The sequence below is a fragment of the Mustela lutreola genome, chromosome 11 (genome assembly GCF_030435805.1).
Source record: "Mustela lutreola isolate mMusLut2 chromosome 11, mMusLut2.pri, whole genome shotgun sequence".
Taxonomy (NCBI): domain Eukaryota; kingdom Metazoa; phylum Chordata; class Mammalia; order Carnivora; family Mustelidae; genus Mustela; species Mustela lutreola.
In genome coordinates, this window is record NC_081300.1 from 86,575,866 (window position 1) to 86,594,602 (window position 18,737).

The following is an 18,737-nucleotide window of genomic DNA, read 5'->3' on the forward strand; positions in this document are numbered from 1 at the left end:
ATTTCACCAAACAGGCTCACTGATTAAAAAGAAAGTCATTGAGTTGTAGCAGCAGCTTGTACCCAACTGGTAAGGAGAAGTGGGTAACTTTATTTGGGGACAAAGGTAGTTGCTATGTTGGTGGTTTGAGAATTTCAATTCCAAGAGTTTCTTCAGGATTACCTTACAATTCAAGGCCAAACTTATAAAAGAAGCTGCCTTAAAGAAGGGAGTGTTTAAGATAGGGCAAAGGAATGAAAAGAATAAAACAGACTTTTTAAACTTGGCAGCAGCATAAAGATGACTGAAGATTCTTAAACAAAGCCAACTGTGGCAGTTTGGAGGGGAAGGAAAAAAATCTTTAAATTTTGGTTCTGTCACTTTTGCCCCTAAATCTGTTTCATTTATTCTTGGTATCTGAGCTTTCTTAAAACACAAAACAAACCAAAAACCTCCACTATCTTGGATTCAGTAATCATGGTGGGGGTGGGTAAGTTACTTTGTTTCAGGCCTGGGGCTGTTTTTTAAAAAGCCACTTTATTGAAGTAAGATAGATATGTAAAAAGTTGTACTTAATGTATACAACTCACTGAATTAGGGGTTAAGTGTTTATCCATGAAAGCGTCACCACCATCGAGACTGTAAACATATCCATCACCTCCCAAAGTCTCTTCTCTACTTCTTTAAGATTTACTTGTGGTAAGAGCATTTCATATAAGATCTACCCTGTTGGCAAATTTTTAGTGTACAGTACAGCACTGTTAGCTATTTTTGTCATAGATTCTTTTCAGAAAAACTAGCTGTGGCTAGCATCCCTTTTGCATGTAATCACTTTGTGGGATAGTGGATGACTGCAAGTTAAGCGTTCACAAGCTGTAGAGTCTACTTTGAGTACTCTTCAGACCTTAGGAGAAAGCCTTCTGCTGGGAATGAAGTGGGTACCCAGGAACAAAATGGAGTTTGGTAAAGATACGAGGTTTCTTGGGCTGATAGAAACAGCAACTAAAAAGTACAACACAGGTTATCACAGAGTGATCAGATGCATGGTCTAATAGTTACATCAATAGAAAAATTTACTCAAGTGCCCTTTGGTAGACAGTCTTTCTGGAGGAGATAAAGGAGGATAATATCTTTATATACTGAACAGCCTGTGAATAAATACTTGATCCATTTCCTCAGAAAGTAACAATATCTCTTACTTCCAGTAGCAGCAGGAATTCATTGCCTTGTTTTGGGTAGGTTATTTCCCAATTCTGTCTTCAGAGAGTTAGTTATTAAAAAATACTTAACCATCAGTTTTTTTTCAGGTGACTGAAGTGGGGCCATTAGTGTTCATAACAAAATACTGTCTTTGGGCTTCCACGTGTTCACAGGGTACCCCTTCCCAGAATTGCTACTCAGTTGTCTGAAAAAGGCTCTTGTTCATCCTGCTTTGGCAAAGAGATATTACCTGTTTGAAAACAGTAACAAGAAAGAATGTTAAAGCTGAATCTGCTTCCAAACTGGTTGTACTGAGCTAACTTATCACTTGGTTTGTCATGAAGAATAAGCAATGCAGATAAGTGTAGTTTCTGTTCTGTTTTTCTGAGTGTCTGAAAGAACAACAGTTGTAACTGAAGCCTAATAAGTGCATGCTTTTCAGTAAGGAGCAGAGACAGTTGCCAGTTATATGCATATGGGAGTGGAAGGAAAGACTAGTGATTGTGAATTCACTTTGTCTCAAGAAGTCTGACACAGAATTCTTTTTGGAGAAACAGCATATATGATGAATGGAGAGGTCTGCTAAAATAGTGACAACTATCAGATTCTGAGATTATAAAATCTTTTTTTCTCTTCAGTTAATTTGAGGTGGTTTAGTGAATCAAAGGTATGATTAAGAGCCGAGTCCACAATTTTCTAAGCTTGCTTTCTCATTCTTGCTTCAAGCAAAGCTTTCCTTTAATTGGCTGGTCTTGATCAAAGAGAGAACCCCTGAGCTGGGGGACTGATGTTTGTCTCTGAGGCTAGTTAGAATGGTTCTCTGAGATGATCTCCTGAACCTTTAACCCGCACTTGGAAAACCATCTACCTGAGCACTTAAGTTCGTCCCATTCCCAAACGTTCAGAAAGGTGCGGCAGTTCAGAAGACCCATCTGTCTGCTGAGCAGATTAAAAAGTCCAACCCAACCAAGATTCTGGATTTTAGTATTAGCCCAGAGTCATTTTTAAGTTTTCATTTAGAATAGTCACAGTAAATTTTAAAGATGCAAATTTCAACAACAAGGTTGCAAACTGATGGCTCACAGGATGCATATGGCTTGCAGGTATGTTTTATTTACATGGTATTTTATTTTTTTTAAAAATCTTGGAATTAGTTCCCATACTTAAAATTTGGGAACTAACATACACACATGAAAATGCCGTATGTCCAGGTTCTCAGGGAAAATGGGCTCCCGGTACTGTCTGGCACGGAATGAGAAGCAGTGAGTGCTAGTTGCGCCTTTATGCAGAGCTTGAGCTTCAGATTTTTTTTTTTTTTTTTTTTTTTTTTATAAACATATATTTTTATCCCCAGGGGTACAGGTCTGTGAATCACCAGGTTTACACACTTCACAGCACTCACCAAATCACATACCCTCCCCAATGTCCATAATCCCACCCCCTTCTCCCAAACCCCCTCCCCCCGGCAACCCGAGCTTCAGATTTGATACCATGTACATACACACCTCCCCGCCCCAGTTCCCATTTTGCTCATTCCTATTACAGACTGGCCCTTAGGGGTGAATGTGACCCCTACACTCTACTGCCACCTAACTTTTTTTCCCCACTGTTAATATATGTGGGGTTTTTCATTCCATTTTATTGGGATAGAATCGACACACAACATTATCTAAGTTCTATAACACAATGATTTTATATATAGATATAATACATATATATTATATATATATCAAGATGATTACCAGAACAAGAGTATTTAATACCTATCATCTCACATTAATTTTGTGCTTGTGATAAGAACTTTTAAGATCTACTCTCTTAGCAACTTTCAAGTACAGAATACAGTATTATTAAGTATAATCATTCCACTCTATGTTGAAGTTTGTACCTTTTGACCACCTTCACCTAATTCCCACTCTATACTTCTTAAAGTACTTTCATGTAGCAAATTTGGACCTCACAGCTCCCTCTATATTCTTAGTTCACTGAGGGACAATCTGTTAACCCACTTTGGGGAACACATACCTGGGGGGGCCACAAAATACTCCTCCACAACTTGATGGGCATTTTGTAGTAATTCTTCGGCACAGTTACCTTCTACCACACTGTCAGATCTCAAGTACAGACATCTACAAAACCAGAAGCTCAAGGTTACCTTCTCAGAGAATAGGCTTCTATGGCATGGGTGAAGAGGGTTGAGAATGGGAGGAAACAGCAGCATATTCTTAAGGTATGGTCACTACTCAAAGATGGAGGAGCGCATGGTTAGTAGTTGACCAAATAACTATCGGCAGTTTATAGATTCTCAACCACTCAGTGAGGTAAGTGGTAATCATTCCTAAGGACTGATACATTCAATAAATATTCCTGTATCATTACTATGGGTAAGCTGCATTTGGTGGATACTGGTAAGGCAATTACAAGGTTTTAAGTCTAATAGGTAAGCAAAGCTTGCCAAGGGAGTAGAAAGGGGGCACCTAAACCAGCCTGGGTAAGGAACAGGTACTCAGAATAGGTGATGTCACTGCTAAAGGATGGGTAAGAAACTGCTGCATGGGAAGTGGACTTCCAGGCAGGTGAAGAAACTTGCTCAAGAGTGGCTATAAGTGACTTAGATATTAGGTCCCAAGTGACAGGACTGGAATGAGCACAGTTCTTGTACCCCAAAGATGAGCTGTTTTTCACTGCAGCCACCTTCATGGACATGGAGGTGCCTGCCCTTGCACAGCTGAAGAATATTTCACTGTTCTCTGGGCCTACTGGCTTCATTAAAGTGTCCAGATGGCAAACCAGTGAAACCAAACAGGAGTTGAACATATCAATGGGGCTTCACTGCTGTTTCAAGGCTTAAAGGTGCAAAAAAAAAAAAAAAAAAAAGGCTGAGCCTGCTTTCAGATATTTGAGCTGAAAAATGAGCAGTCTCCTCAGTCACTGATATAGAGTAGCCAAGCTCTTTCTGCTTTGAGCCAGACATAGACTGAGGGCTAAACCTAATGGGACAAAAGGGCAAGGATGAACATCCAGGCAATGGCTGTAGAGGGTGAAGTTGTCATGGTTAAGATTCTCTTAGGAAAGGACATTTTTCTGTTTCTTCTGTGGCACCCACCCTAGGGCCAGACACAATAAGCACTCATGATACGGACTGTAGAGAGCTGCAGTCTATTCCAGGATAGACTCTGTGGCCTTGGACAAGTATGGATCTTTCCAGACCTTAACTTTCTTGCCAAAAAAGCAAAGGTTGCATTTAATTTTTTTCCCCTAACCATATAGAGGCTTATGAAAACTTGGGAGAACAAAATAAAAATCCTTTGTAAAGGTGAACATTGGACCTTCTGGAGTTTGCATTTCTGCTGGGTGATAAAACAGAATGGCTAAGACCTTGGGCTCCTGAGTCACAGATAAATTCAAATCTTAGGACCATACACAGCACATGTACAAGCTACTTATCCTCTCCATGTACCTGTTCCCTTATTTGTGGAATGCTTCACAGAACTGCTGGGAAGATGAAATGTTAAAGATCTGATAATTGGGGCCTGTGTTCTCAATGCAGTAAGAGGTGGGTGTGCTGATCAGCCCCTCCTCCTCTCAGGGTGAGCGTACCTGGGCACACCTCAGTCCCCAGGCCTCATTCAGAGTATACCTCTGCCCTTAACCTGCTGGGATCACACATTACCTGCCTAGCCCCTAGCGGAGGCTGCTAACTGTTCCTGGGCACTTGGAGTTTGATGAAGTGAGACTCTACTACCACCAATAGGTGGTTAGAAGCTATTGCTTCTCCACAGTAGATGTAATAGCAATTGATTTATTCACTCATTGGACAGTCGGTTTCCTGTTTAATGTTTCCAGAAAAAATTCACTCCTTAAAATACCACACATTTTCATCTAATTACTATTTATGATGGAGTTGTTTCCAGAAGAAATCAACACCTTCCTATTTTCATAATCATAGGCTGCTGAACTCAGGGTCTCTGAGGGTGGCACATCAATTGTTCATTTGGCAAGCTGCTTAACTTTTTCTTTCCCTTTTTTTTTTTTTTAAAGATTTATCTATTTGTCGGAGAAAGAGCACAGGCAGGGGAAATGGCAGGCAGAAAGAGAGGGAGAAGCAGGGTCCCAGCTGCGCAGAGAGCCCAATGCAGGACTTGATCCCAGGACCGTGGGGTCATGACATGATCCAAAGGCAGACATTTAACCAACTGAGCCACAAAGATGTCCTGCTTAACTTTTCTTGATCTCATAATCATGCATAAAACTCCCAAACAGGGCCAGGTGCCTATCAATTACTGATTGACTAAATGTCTATCTCACTTCTCTTTCTCAGGGTTCTACAAGAGAACTGTAGCCCAAATACTATAGGACACCCATTTTGATAATAAATCAACTGTGGGCTAAAATTAATTATATACTATCCTGGGAAGCACTAAAAAAGAATTACTTGAATCTTACGTGTTCTGGTTCAGATGAAATCCTGGTTGAGAAAGGCTCACAGACAGGGGCGCCTGGGTGGCTCAGTGGGTTAAGCCGCTGCCTTCGGCTCAGGTCATGATCTCAGGTTCCTGGGATCGAGTCCCGCATCGGGCTCTCTGCTCAGCAGGGGGCCTGCTTCCCTTCCTCTCTATCTGACTGCCTCTGTCTACTTGTGTTCTCTGTCTGTCAAATAAATAAATAAAATCTTTAAAAAAAAAAATAAATAAAAGAAAGGCTCACAGACAAAGCACTTTAACCAGTAACTGTGGGAAATGCTAATAAAAAGTAATTTAATGGAAAGCACTACAGCAGCACTGGAGAAGAAATGCCTTTATTGGCCAATGGACTGACCAGACAGGAGTGCTCTGCTGCTGGTGTCAGGCTGCCAGGAGTCATTTTTTTCTGGGCACAATTCTGTTTCCATCACCTACAATCCTTTTCCCTCCTTCCTAATTAATTTCTAGTTTGATTTAGACTGGAATGAGAGTTAATCAATTTGGCTAAGAATTTTTGGTTCAGATAAGATCCTGAGGGACATCTGAAGCACTGAAGTATTTGGCTGCAGTCAGAGATGTCATCATCTGAGTCAGTCTCTCGAGATGGGAGAAAATAAAAGTTCTAGGGGTTGACTTTTTATTTTTTAAAAAAGATTTTTATTTATTTATTTGACACACAGAGAGAGATCACCAGTAGGCAGAGAGGCAGGCAGAGAGAGGGGAAGTGGGCTCCCTGCTGAGCAGACAGCCCAATGTGGGACTCCATCCCAGGACCCTGAGATCATGACCTGAGCTGAAGACAGAGGCTTAACCCACTGAGCCACCCAGGCACCTAGGGGTTGACTTTTTAGATGGCATATCTAGAATAGTATTTGAGAGCTGAAGCTCTGAATTTCAAGTTCTGGATTCTCTTACTACACTGCGAAACCCTGGGGCATATTACACTAGCTTTCTGTGCCTCAGTTTCTTCATCTATAAAGGAGATACTAGGGTTTACCTTCCAGAGTTGTATGTGATAATTGAGACAATGCATATAAAATCTTAGCGCCTGGCACGTAAGGACACTAAATGCTTTTTAACTAAAACCAAAGGTTAGGTATTAATATGCCAAGAGATTTCTTATAGCCAGTCAGTGCTTTTACACCTAGTGTGGCCTAGAACAGTTGAACACTTGTCTTCATTGGGTTCCATTTCAAACATTAGGCAATATGTTCAAAAAAACAGGTCCTGGGATCGAGCCCCACATCAGGCTCCCTGCTCAGCGAGAAGCCTGCTTCTCCCTCTCCACTCCCCCTGCTTGTGTTCCCTCTCTTGCTGTCTCTGTCAAATAAATAAAAATAAAATCTTTAAAAACAAAAAAGTCCTATAAGTGCTACATCTCTAAAATGGAATAATTAACTCAAACTGGTTTCCAGGTTGATGGCAAGACTGCAGATCACTGAATATGAAGTCACTATTCCAGCTACCAGATACAAATCTCTCTTCATCTTTTTCACAAACTCTTCCTTGAGTAATAGTTGCATTTCTTTATAGTTTCCCTCTACATGGTCTGGGAAATTCTGTCTCCTCTTTGTGCTTCTATGCCCTCCTTTCCCAAAGATACTAATAAAGAACAGACAACGGGGGACCTCGGTGGCACAGTTGGCTAATTTTCTGACTTTTGGTTTCAGCTCAGGTCGCAATCTGAGTGTCATGAGATACAGGCCCCCACTGGGCTCTATGCTCAGTGCGGAGTCTGCTTGAGACAGTTGCTCCCTCTTGCTCTGGACTGCTTCTGTCTCTCAAAATCTTTAAAGAACATTCAACAGGGGCACCTGGGTGGCTCAGTGGGATAAAGCCTCTGCCTTTGGCTTCCTCCTTTCTCTCTGCCTGCCTCTCTGCCTACTTGTGATCTCTGTCTGTCAAATAAATAAATAAAATCTTAAAAAACAAACAAACAAACAAACAAACAAAAACATCAAGGGGGAGCCTGGGTGGCTCAGTTGGGTGTCTGCTCTTGGTTTCAGCTCAGATCATGATCTCAGGGTCCTGGGATGGAGCAGAGAATCAGGTTCCCTGCTCAGCGAGGAACCTACTGATTTCCCTCCCTCTCTGATCCTTCCCCCACACACCACACTGCACTCTAAAATAAATAAATCTTTTTTTAAAAATCCCATCAAGAAAAGGGTAGGACAGAGTTGTAGACTGCCTCTGTCTTTATGAGCTACATACCCATTCACCCAAGAAACTGCAGTCCCAACCAGCAAACAAGTCTGCTTTTCAGAAAAGAGCATTTTCTTTAAAAATGTATTAAGATATAGCAAAATTTGGTAGAAGTGTGGAGAGACTGCATCCTTTTAGTATAATATTCACAAAATGCTTTGTCAAAGACCTGTCCCTCCCTATTACACTATACTATATCACTTCTTGTGTTATTACTCTGCTCCTTTAGGCATTTGTGTTTTGGACCTCACTATAAGATGAAAAGTTAGAATTTTCCTCTGCATTTCCACTTTCTTTAAAACTATTATTACAGTTCCTTGCATGCTCTGAGAGAACAAAACAAAAGTTAATGGATATACCAGAATATGTCAAATAAAGGACACATTAAAGTACTGATAATCCCACACACAATGTTCTGAACTTTACCTTTTTCACTAAATATATCTTTTCATATCAGTATAGTTGCATTATTGCATTATTTTTTTAAAGATTTTATTTATTTGACAGAGATCACAAATAGGCAGAGAAGCAGGCAGAGAGAGGAAAAGCAGGCTCCCCGCGGAGCAGAGAGCCCAAGGTGGGGCTCGATCCCAGGACCCTGGGATCATGACCTGAGCCGAAGGCAGAGGCTTTAACCCACTGAGCCACCCAGGCGCCCCCCCCGTTGCATTATTTTTAAACAACTGTCAATATTCCATTCCATGATGATGTATTTAGCCGGGAAGGCACTTAGGCTGTTTCTGTTTTTTGTTGCTCAGGGTTCAAAAAATGTTTTAAATTAAGTAAACTCTACCCCCAACTGGGGCTCAAACTCATGACCTGGAAATCAGAGCATGCTCTGCAGACAGAGCTGGCCAGGTGCCCCCTGTTGGGAACTTTTTGTTGTTTTTTGTTTTGTACTATAAACAGATCTGAAAGCCCTGAACACTGGTGCATACACATCTTGCTGCATTTTTACAGATGTTTCCACAGGAACCACTAGGTCAGAGGATATGTACAAGGCCATATTTTGGGACAGGAATCTAACAAGTAAGCAAGTCAAACAGGAGCTCACATTCTATTAACAAGAGACAGATCAACAAAAATAAGGTAATCAATAAATTGGAGAAAATCCAACAGGATCAGGGGTTCGGTGATTGTTAAGGGAGAGGATATTTGGAGAGGCCTTACGACCTGCCAAGGAAAGGGGAATAGCAAATGCAAAGATTCTAGACAAGAAACAAATTTGCCATGTTGGAGAAATAGTAAGAAAGCTAATGCAGATGCAATAAAAAGAGCAGTACGCCCGAGCTACCGCAGGCAAGGAGTCTGAGAAGTAGGGCCTCAAAGGCGATGATTAGCAGTTCGGTCATGGTTCCTAGCTACACTGGGAGGCCTCGAGGACTTTAAACGCCAGTGATAGGACCCATAATGAACAAAGGAAATCATAAAACTTACCACGGGGTGACCGTGGACAAGTTCTTCCATCTCGCTAAAGCTCTTTTCCCTTCTGTGAAAGGACACACTAATGATCGCCACCTCAAATGTCTGCGAAGGCGCCACAGGCAAGGCTTCAGGATGCGCAGCCGCGAGTGTTTACCTGTCCTCCAGTACTGATTCCATGGGCTCCACCCCGTCGGTGTCCACCGCGCGGAGCCGGTCGGCAAAGGCGATGGCTTTCTCCAACCGTGCCACGGCCTCTTGGCTGCCGAAGTCCACAAGCGCTAGACGCTCCAGGTGTTCGATCACCTCGGCCGTAACCCGGCCACTACCCTGGAGGGATGAGGCGGAGAACAGGGGTCACGGGTGGGGCCTGCTCCGCCACCCGCTTGACGCCCCCGGCCTTTACCTGAGGATCCGCCTTGGAGGTGAAGCCCCGGCGCCAGCCCAACCAGGACCGAAGGCCCAGCCTCGTCGCCAGGGGCCACATTTCTCTCTTCAGCCGCCGTAGTGCGTCTCCACGTAAAGCCGAGCGACGCACTCAAGAGTGACGACATCAGAGCGCGCCGCTACTGCCGCCGCCGCCATGAATAGCGTAGGGGAGGCCTGCACCGACATGAAGCGCGAGTACGACCAGTGCTTCAATCGCTGGTTTGCCGAGAAGTTCCTCAAGGGGGACGGCTCCGGAGACCCGTGCACCGACCTCTTCAAGCGCTATCAGCAGTGTGTTCAGGTGAGCCCTTAGGTGGCCAGAGCCCTTTCGTGTCTACCCCCCTGATTATCTCTGCGGTGTCCCCGGCCACACGGGTAGTAATTCGCGGAGGTTGGGATGGGAACGGTGAAGAAAAGCTTCAGTAAGAACAGTAGCAGGAGCTCTCTCCCCATTATCACCACCAAGGCCGCCCGGTATCTCTCTGAATGACAAAGTTAAATATTTTTACAATGTGTGTTACATTACAGAGCACAGGGATATTCTTTGGTTCATTTGGTGCTCGTCCTAAACTCGCAAAGTGCGCATAGTTGTTCGTATTTTATACATGGAATGTTCCCCAAATACGAAGTGATTATTAGTTCATGTTCTCCAGAATCGTTTCCTTGATTTTTGCGGTGGTGCGCTATTTCACTATTAGTGTTGGGGGTTGAAGAGGGGTGTTAGAATCTGGCCTGTTAGACATGAGGATCTCATTTTGTTGTTGTAATTCCTTCTTTGGCCTGTTAAATCTCTCAACCCGCTAGGAAATTTTCATTCTAGTTCAGTGAATGTGAAACTGCTTTGGATTTTAAGAACCTCAGTGGGCACAACATTCCCAGTTAGTCAACTTAAATGATCCTCAGGGTAGTTGCAAGTTGCTATCTTTATCCCATTTATAGACAGGAAAGTGAGGCTTGCCCAAAGTCACATAGCCGCTGTCCTGGAACTCAGATTTGAATTTTGTTGTCTGTCATAACGGAGTGGAGATACTTTTTAAATTCCACATCTGAAACGTTGATGGTTCCTCACAACTCCTTTCCAGTCGCTCTCTGGTCTTACATCTAATTTCTCCATAATAGCACTCGGGTTAAAAAAAAAAGTACAGGTCTTTAATCATGGTTGGGTGTTCTCTTGGTCCCATGTGATTTACTTTTGCACCATCATATTTACAAAGTTTGGTCCTCAAGCTTCTTACAGACCTGTGTCATGTGTTTTCTCCTCCATCAGAAAGCAATAAAGGAGAAGGAGATTCCCATTGAAGGACTGGAATTTATGGGCCATAGCAAAGAAAAGCCTGAAAGCTCTTCTTGACCTTGACAGTCCCCTTGAAAATAGACTCCTCCAATCAGGAAATTGAGGACACTGGATTTCGTCAATTAAGGTTGTGAAAATAGCCACGGATTTGATGAGGAGTTTAGGAGGCAGTAGTCTTCTTTCCTCATTGATTTCCTCACTTGTAAAAGATGATGAACCATCACTCTTTGCTTTGAGATTTCTCACTTGCTCTGGCATCGTACATGAACTCCATGTGCTTAAACTGAATGATTGCTTAGGATTATGGTTGCGATACTTGGTCTGGGATCAGCTTTAAATATCCTTTTTTTATGTAAATACTGATAAACTTGTCAGGATGATCAGGGTTGCCTGACTTCTTGAGTTTTGCTGGGAAGGACATTAGGTACATTGTACTAGGGTTATTATTCATGGAAGCAATTTGTTAGGATCTCTCTTTCCTCTCAGGGAGCTAAGGCTCTGAAAAGGGATCCCAGCACAACGGTTTTAATCAATGCTTGGGAGCACGATTTTACTTTTATAATAACTTTTAAGATTGCTCGTGGACTGAGTTAGCCAAAAGGAAGACAGCTTTAAGAGTTCCCTGCCTTAAGAGATGTCAGATTTCTGATTAAGATGTGAAAGCTTGAAGAATGTTACAGTACACACCATTTCGGAACTCCTAGTGTAGTTTAGGAATGAAGATTGTTGGAATAACAATGAAGGAAGATCTTAAATTGCCAAGATTTGCTTTTGCCAGCTTTTAGCCCAAGTCAATTAATTAAGCCATCCTGTATTATCATAAAACTGCCAAAATGCTGCATCTCGTTAAATGGGAGAAATTTGTCCTATTTGCTTTGTGTACCCACCCTGCCCTATAAGGTCTGTAATCATGAAGATGGAATAAATTGTAATACTTAGTTTCATTATTTGCCCCTGGAGAACTCAGTGCACTTTACAGAACAAGTATTATACTTCAACCTCACATATCCCATATGTACACTGGAGAGTTTTGTTTTATAATTTAAAGGTGAAGAAAAAGTGAAAATTTATCTAAGGTCAATAGTGTGCTAAAACAATGAGAAACCTCACTGATTTCTAAAATTTATTTCCACAATAAGTTACACAACTTAATATGCTTCTGTACCTGCACACAAAATGTCAGGATCAGGTGAGCACTTAACACACTTTGAAATGTCAAGTAGTCACCAAAATTGCCGGTCTTGAGTAATCTGGTTCAATTATATATACCCAATATAGTATGAAACAACTTACAGAAAGTAGAAATTGTATTAGCCTCGCTCCAGTTTATGTGACTGCTTCATATTTAACATGACTAGTCCTGAATGTCATTTCAATACATTCTGCATTTATGTTTTGACTGGTTATGGTCTATTATACAAGAATTATAAAAGTTACTTGAAGTCCAGCTGAGGGAGGCCAGGCAGCAAGCCAAAGTCAAGTCCTGAACTCAGACTCAGCAAAGTAAAACGGTTCTATGGAGACTTGGAAGCACAAGCACAGGCTGTGGTTAGATCACAAAATGGAAAAGATAGCAGGGATCCTTTTCTCCCTTACTATAAAAGGCTTTCACACCCTGTGTTTCCATATGCCTCACCTTTGCAGTACCAGTATACTTTAAGTACTATGCAATGCCAAAACCTGGTAGCTTCTTGAATCTTATTACAAAAACTGTCTGGTTGAGCCAAGCCAACCATGTTCTTTCATTGTAACTGCTACTGAGGGAATAATAAAGAGGGAGAGAAGACAGAGAATCTAGGGAGGCTCCACACAGCATGGGGCCTGATGCAGGTCTCAATCTCACCACCTTGCAATCATGACCTCAGCCACAATAAAAAATCAGACACTTAACCAACTAAGCCACCCAGGCGCCCAATTGTTCTTCATTCTATTTTGACTTTATAGTGACTTCATCTATCTCAGCTACTTCAAGGACTTTCAATTTTGAGAAGTTAAATGCTCTGTAAGGGTAACTTTGTTACTGTTATTATTATTTCTCCCTAATTCTTAATGCTATGGAGAGGTTTTAATTCTAGAAACAAATAAAGCTAATGCTATATGCAAAAATGTGTAAAACTGCCTTTATTTTTTTCAAGATTTTGTTTATTTGTCAGAGAGAACACACAAGCAGGGAGAAGAGCAGGCAGAGGGAGAAGCACTCCCAGCTGAGCAGGGAGACTGATGCTGGACTCTGGTATCATGACCTGAGCCGAAAGCAGACCTTTCATCGACTGAACCACCCAGGACTCCCCATACTGCCTTTATTTCTCCAAAAGTTTCTGACCCTTCCAGTCTTCAAGGTGCTAAGAGATGACCCCAAGATGAGAACTTGACACTTGTGGAGACAATTATCTGACTACAGGGAATATTCTTCAGCAAATGCTGGTGGAATGGAATAAGAGAAAGCCAGGACAAAGACTAAGCATTTCCTCTGGAGAATTAAAAGATACCTCTTTGAGATGTAAACTGCCACTCATTCTACTGGCCACTCAGTATCTTTGCCACCCAAAGTCTGTCAGGACCCAATCTTGATACTTAAATTAGTTCCACTTACGGTTGCTTTGCTTTACCTACCCCAGGTATAAGAAACCAAGGACAAGACTGTTACAAACACTGTGATCCAGAGGCCTGTACACAGGAGCCCTAAACCTTCATTACAGAAACAAAAATAATGCTGATTTCGGAGGAAAAACACCAAAAAATGCAACTCTCAGATCATTGACCAATCTAAGTTATTTATTTAAGCCATCTCCTGCCACAAGCAAAGGGATGGAAGATCAGTATACTGGTCATTTGATACAAGTAAGGAAGGTGAGCTTATGGTCCCATAGACTTTTCTGGTCCGTGTGGAGAGCCATGGTCCAAACCAGTGCTGTGGTCCCCATTGGGTGGTGGTCCAGGTTCTATTCATCTTCATAGCCGGTTGGAAGTGGATTCACGTGAGAGTTATGGAATAGAGTATGATTACCATCTCCCCAGGGAAAGGGCTGTGGAGTGAAGATGTCAATTAGGCAATTCCAGAAAAGAATTCAGAACAGCACTGCCATGAACTGCTTCAGATATCGGTAAGTGACAGACTATACATAAAAACAAAATGATACTCCTCCTCTCTCTCTGCCTGCTTCTCTGCCTACTTGTGATCTCTGTCAAAAACAAAAATGATAATTAGTCCTTTAACTAGTGGGGTATTTCAGCCTTCCCATAATTTATGGGAGCTCTTTTAACTTTCAGGAGAGCTTTTAAAGTAGACAACAGGAAAGGCAAACTCAAGTTCATTATTCATAAGCCTCTCTCTGGCACTGCAGTGTTTGTGGAAGTGTAATCTTCACATCATCCTATATGTATGGTAGAGGTAAACAAGAGAAGATGCTTATTTAAATGTAGATTTGGGCTTCGTTCCAGATCTAAAACAAACCTCTGGATTGGAAACTGCAACCTACCCTCAATTTTTTGTATGCTGCCTTTGAAAAAACATTGCTCTAGGGCAGTGGTTTCCAAACCCGGATGATTTTGCCCCTCCAAGGACATGGGGCAATATTTAGAGACATCTGGGAGAGGGCATCCAGTGGGTAAAGGTCAAGGATGCTGTTAAATATCCTAGGACTCCTAGGATAGCCCCTTGCCACAACAAGAATTATGCAGACCCAAATGTCAATAGTACTGAGGTTAAAAACTATGATTAAGTGGCTTCTGCATCTTTGTACAAGGGTGGGAGTGGGGCTCAGACTCAAAAATTCTTTCTGAATCTAAGAATCTAGCTTAAGTTTCTGTTAAGGCCAGTCCTATCTTGGCTAAATGATGTTATAGTTATTAAAGAGCCAGCAGGGCATCTTGTTAAGAATACTTACAAAAAGCAATGAAAAACAAATGATTACATCTACACCAATAGCAAAGGATAAAACAGTTGTGAAAATAACTAGCAGAGGTAGGAACAGGAGAAGCTTTTAGTCTCTTCATCATGCAGCTAGTACCTGTCAGATGCCCAGGTCATAGAAGGGTGAATCACCTTCAGATTTTGCCGCTCTAAGGGAGATTCCCAAATCTCCTAAGTCTCATACAAGGGACAACCTTTTCAGAAGAGTAGGAGAAGGCAGAGGGCGGATGGGTCAGGAAAAAAAAAAAAAAGAAATCTGAAGGGCACTTACTGTATGACCTTGAAAAAGAAAACAGATGTGACTCCCCCCAAGTCTGTTACATTTCCATAAAACCGGAGAAAATAAAAATTTGTAAAAATTAAATGAAAAATTTCGCACGATTTTAGAGAATGAAGAACTTAGACTAGGCATTTGTAATAAAACGGGAATTGATGCTGGAAGAGGCTACAAAGGCCTACCTTGGACCTGATGCGGAGATGAGGGTAGGCGACGAACTCGGGTCTCTCATGCTCTCCATGTTGCGACTTCAGGAAGACATTCAGCATGCTCACAGCCACGCCGGGGAGCGCTACGAAGTAGGTGAGAGCCTTCCACATGCGTGCTGCAAAGGAGGCACAACCGCTCAGGCCTGATGGGGACCCCGTCCGGGTCTCACCCCGCCTCCCCCAAGACCTCAAGCCAAGGTCACAGTCCTGCCCCGCCTCGCTCGAGTGGGACTGAGGCCCGCCCCGCGAACCGCAGCTCCAGTACCTGAGCCCTCCTCGCCGTGGGCGCCACTGGACATGGGCCGCCCCAGCTGTGCCCCGGACCGACCTAGCAGCCCAGACAACCGCAACAGAGGAGACGTCGCCGCCGCCATTTTCAAGCTGGACAGCCTCAGCGCCGGAAGCGGAAGTAGAAATTGGGCTGGGGGCGGGACCACAACCTCAAAAGCAAACTCCTACTGGGCGGATCCTTCCCACTCGCCTTAAGGCGAGGAGCGTGCGTACTCTCCTCCAGACGGTCGGAGTTCTAGTTAAAATCCCCAGAGCCACGCATCTCGAGGGAGCATGCGCTCTCCACCCACCGTGTGCACGCCCCTCTCCGCACAGTCCCCACCCCGGTGCGGCTAGGCGAGGCTAAGCGCGAAAGAGAGGTTTATTGGGGCGGGGCAAGCTGGCCTTCGGAAGTGCTGTCTCCGTTGGAGTCCGCGGACAGCAACTAACTGGAAGTTCTGAGCTCAGAACACCCCATCTAAAATGCCATTCCTCCCCGTTCTGTGACGCTGTTTTTCTTTGCACTTGACGTAATAATCGTCATCATTATTATGTCTGCCTCCCCTACTAGAATATAAAATCTTTGATGCTGGCGTTTCCGACAGCACCATTCCCAGAGTCTGGAATTGTACCTGGCACGGAGCAGGTACTCGGTACAAATGAATGAGTGAGTGAATGAATGAATGAAAACAACGGGAACCAGAAGGAGCCCTGGAATTGGTACCAGAAGATCTGGATATTAATCCTGCCTCAACATCTTTTTTTTAATTATTTTTTAAAGATTTTATTTGACAAACAGAGATCACAACTAGGCAGAGAAGCAGACAGAAAGAAAAGGAGAAGCAAGCTCCCCGCTGAGCAGAGAGCCCGACGCGGGGCTCGATCATGGCCTGAGCCGAAGGCAGAGGCTTAACCCACTGAGCCACCCAGGCGCCCCTGCCTCAACATCTTTAACTTTCGGCTTTTTTCGTCACGTTAGCCTTCTCTTGAAATTCTGGAAACAAAAATTAGCATGTTTTGTCTCTTCAGTCCTCTTCCCCCAGTTCTTTTGTCTTTCTTCTCATCTAAAAATAGTTTTAATAATAAAATATGGGGGCGCTTGGGTGGCTTAGTCGTTTAAGCCTCTGCCTCTGGCTCAGGTCATGATCCCAGCTTCCTGGGATTGAGTTCCGCACCTGGATCCCAGCTCAGCAGGGAGTCTGCTTCTCCTTCTCCTTCAACCCCTCCCCCTTGCTTGTACTGTCTCTCAAATAAATAAAATCTTTAAAAATTTTTTAAATTAATAATAATAATAGAGGAGAAGGCAATGTTATGACTGAGGTAGAGATTGGAGTGATGTGGCCACAAGACAAGCTAGAGGCCATTCAGAGGGAACATGGTCCTGCTAACACCTTGATTTTGGACTTCTAGCCTCCAGAACTCTGAGAGAATAAATTTGAGGGTTTTTTGAAGCCCCCAAAAAATTCATAAGAGAGGGGGCGCCTGAGTGGCTCAGTGGGTTAAGCCACCGCCTTCGGCTCAGGTCATGATCTCAGGGTCCTGGGATCGAGTCCCATATCGGGCTCTCTGCTCAGCGGGGAGCCTGCTTCCCTCTCTCTCTCTCTCTCTGCCAGCCTCTCTACCTACCTGTGATCTCTCTCTGTCAAATAAATAAATAAAATCTTTTAAAAAAAATTTAGGATCATGTTACTAGAGCATCACAATCTGATCTCGCATTAGCTCGCTCTTTCTCTTAGTAGCCAGGGCTTTTTTACATAGTATGCTGTCAGGATCATCAGGATCATCAAATTCCTAGGCGTCCTCAAACACAGCCAAAGGGCCACATTATGAAGCTCCACAGTGTGGCCATGGAAAGGGTCCACACTCAAGGATCAGGATATCCTGGGTTCAGTTCTTTGGTCTGCCACCACCTAGTTCCTCTTCTCCAAAATGAGAATCTAATACCCATTTATTCATCCCTCTATCAAATAAATATTTATCAGAACCCAGCTCCACCTTCGGATGTTACTCAGCCTCCATCTATAATCATGAGATTTTCATTCCATAAATATTAACCAAGGTGCCTGCTATGTTCCAGGCATGTGTGGTAGTACACAGTAGGTGTAAGATGTCTCTCATGTAACTCACATTCTAGTGGTGGGGAAAGGAATCAATGAAAAATGTCTGAAATATATTAAAAACTCTACAGATACTCATTTTCTCATAGGCCTTTTGTACACTTTGTAGGGTGGTACTGCTAAGTAAACATTCTATCATGTGCTTGGCTCACAGCAAACATATTAAGCATGATGCTTATGGTGTTTTTCTCGGGTATGTTCATCATTCCCAGAACCTCAGGTGACTGAGTTTGGATAGCTCGGGACACCAAAATCAAAAACACAAAGAATATCTAATATTTATTGGGCATTTATTTATTTTGTGCCCACATCCATGGTGAGCACTTCATACAAACTGTCTTCCCCACCTCACTAAGTGACTATTTCATTCCTCAAGTTAAACACTTTGGAGTCATCTTTGACTCAACACTCACTCTCTCTCTCTCATGTACACACACACACAAACACACATACACATACACTTTATATCCAATCCATCAGCCAAATCCTGCCAGCTCTTCCTTCAGGCACATCCAGAATCTGACCATTTTCTACTGCCTGGTGCTACCATTTTGATCAAAGGTTTTGATCAAAGGTGTTCTCATCTCTCTCCTGGACAACAATAACAGCCTTCTGACTGGTCTTCCTGCTACCTGGTTCCCCTCCAGTCCATTTTCTACATGCCAGTCAGAAGGATCCTTTAAAATCTGTCAGATTGGGGCGCCTAGGTGGCTCAGTCATTGAGTGTCTGCCTTCAGCTCAGGTCATGGTCCCAGGGTCCTGGGATCAAGTCCCGCATCGGGATCCCTGCTTGACAGGAAACCTGCTTCTCCCTCTCCCACTCCCCCTACTTGTATCCCCTCTCTCATTGTCTCTCTCTGTGTCAAGTAAATAAATAAGTAAATCTTAAGTAAATAAAATCTGTCAGATCATCTATTTTGGCTCAAAATCCTCCTATGGTTCCCATCTCACTCAGAGTAAAT

General features: G+C 43.0%; 3 protein-coding genes across 3 annotated transcripts; 1 reads left to right on the forward strand and 2 right to left on the reverse strand.

The window, feature by feature from the left end:
* Nucleotides 1-497: 497 nt before the first annotated feature.
* GATC (glutamyl-tRNA amidotransferase subunit C) lies at nucleotides 498-9,778 on the reverse strand. The gene is made up of 4 exons (XM_059140672.1): nucleotides 9,673-9,778; nucleotides 9,424-9,596; nucleotides 3,205-3,308; nucleotides 498-1,429 (listed from the first exon to the last, which is right to left on the reverse strand). Exons 1-4 carry the CDS (start codon nucleotides 9,751-9,753, stop codon nucleotides 1,377-1,379), a joined length of 411 nt encoding a protein of 136 aa, XP_058996655.1. The 5' UTR covers nucleotides 9,754-9,778; the 3' UTR covers nucleotides 498-1,376.
* A 71-nt stretch (nucleotides 9,779-9,849) lies between these two features.
* TRIAP1 (TP53 regulated inhibitor of apoptosis 1) lies at nucleotides 9,850-11,933 on the forward strand. Its single transcript, XM_059140677.1, has 2 exons — nucleotides 9,850-9,996; nucleotides 10,963-11,933. The coding sequence occupies exons 1-2, from the start codon at nucleotides 9,850-9,852 to the stop codon at nucleotides 11,044-11,046; spliced, it is 231 nt and encodes a 76-aa protein (XP_058996660.1). The 3' UTR covers nucleotides 11,047-11,933.
* Nucleotides 11,934-13,743: 1,810 nt separating this feature from the next.
* LOC131811812 (cytochrome c oxidase subunit 6A1, mitochondrial) lies at nucleotides 13,744-15,811 on the reverse strand. Its single transcript, XM_059140674.1, has 3 exons — nucleotides 15,654-15,811; nucleotides 15,362-15,504; nucleotides 13,744-14,015 (listed from the first exon to the last, which is right to left on the reverse strand). Exons 1-3 carry the CDS (start codon nucleotides 15,760-15,762, stop codon nucleotides 13,932-13,934), a joined length of 336 nt encoding a protein of 111 aa, XP_058996657.1. The 5' UTR covers nucleotides 15,763-15,811; the 3' UTR covers nucleotides 13,744-13,931.
* Between the last annotated feature and the right edge of the window lie 2,926 nt (nucleotides 15,812-18,737).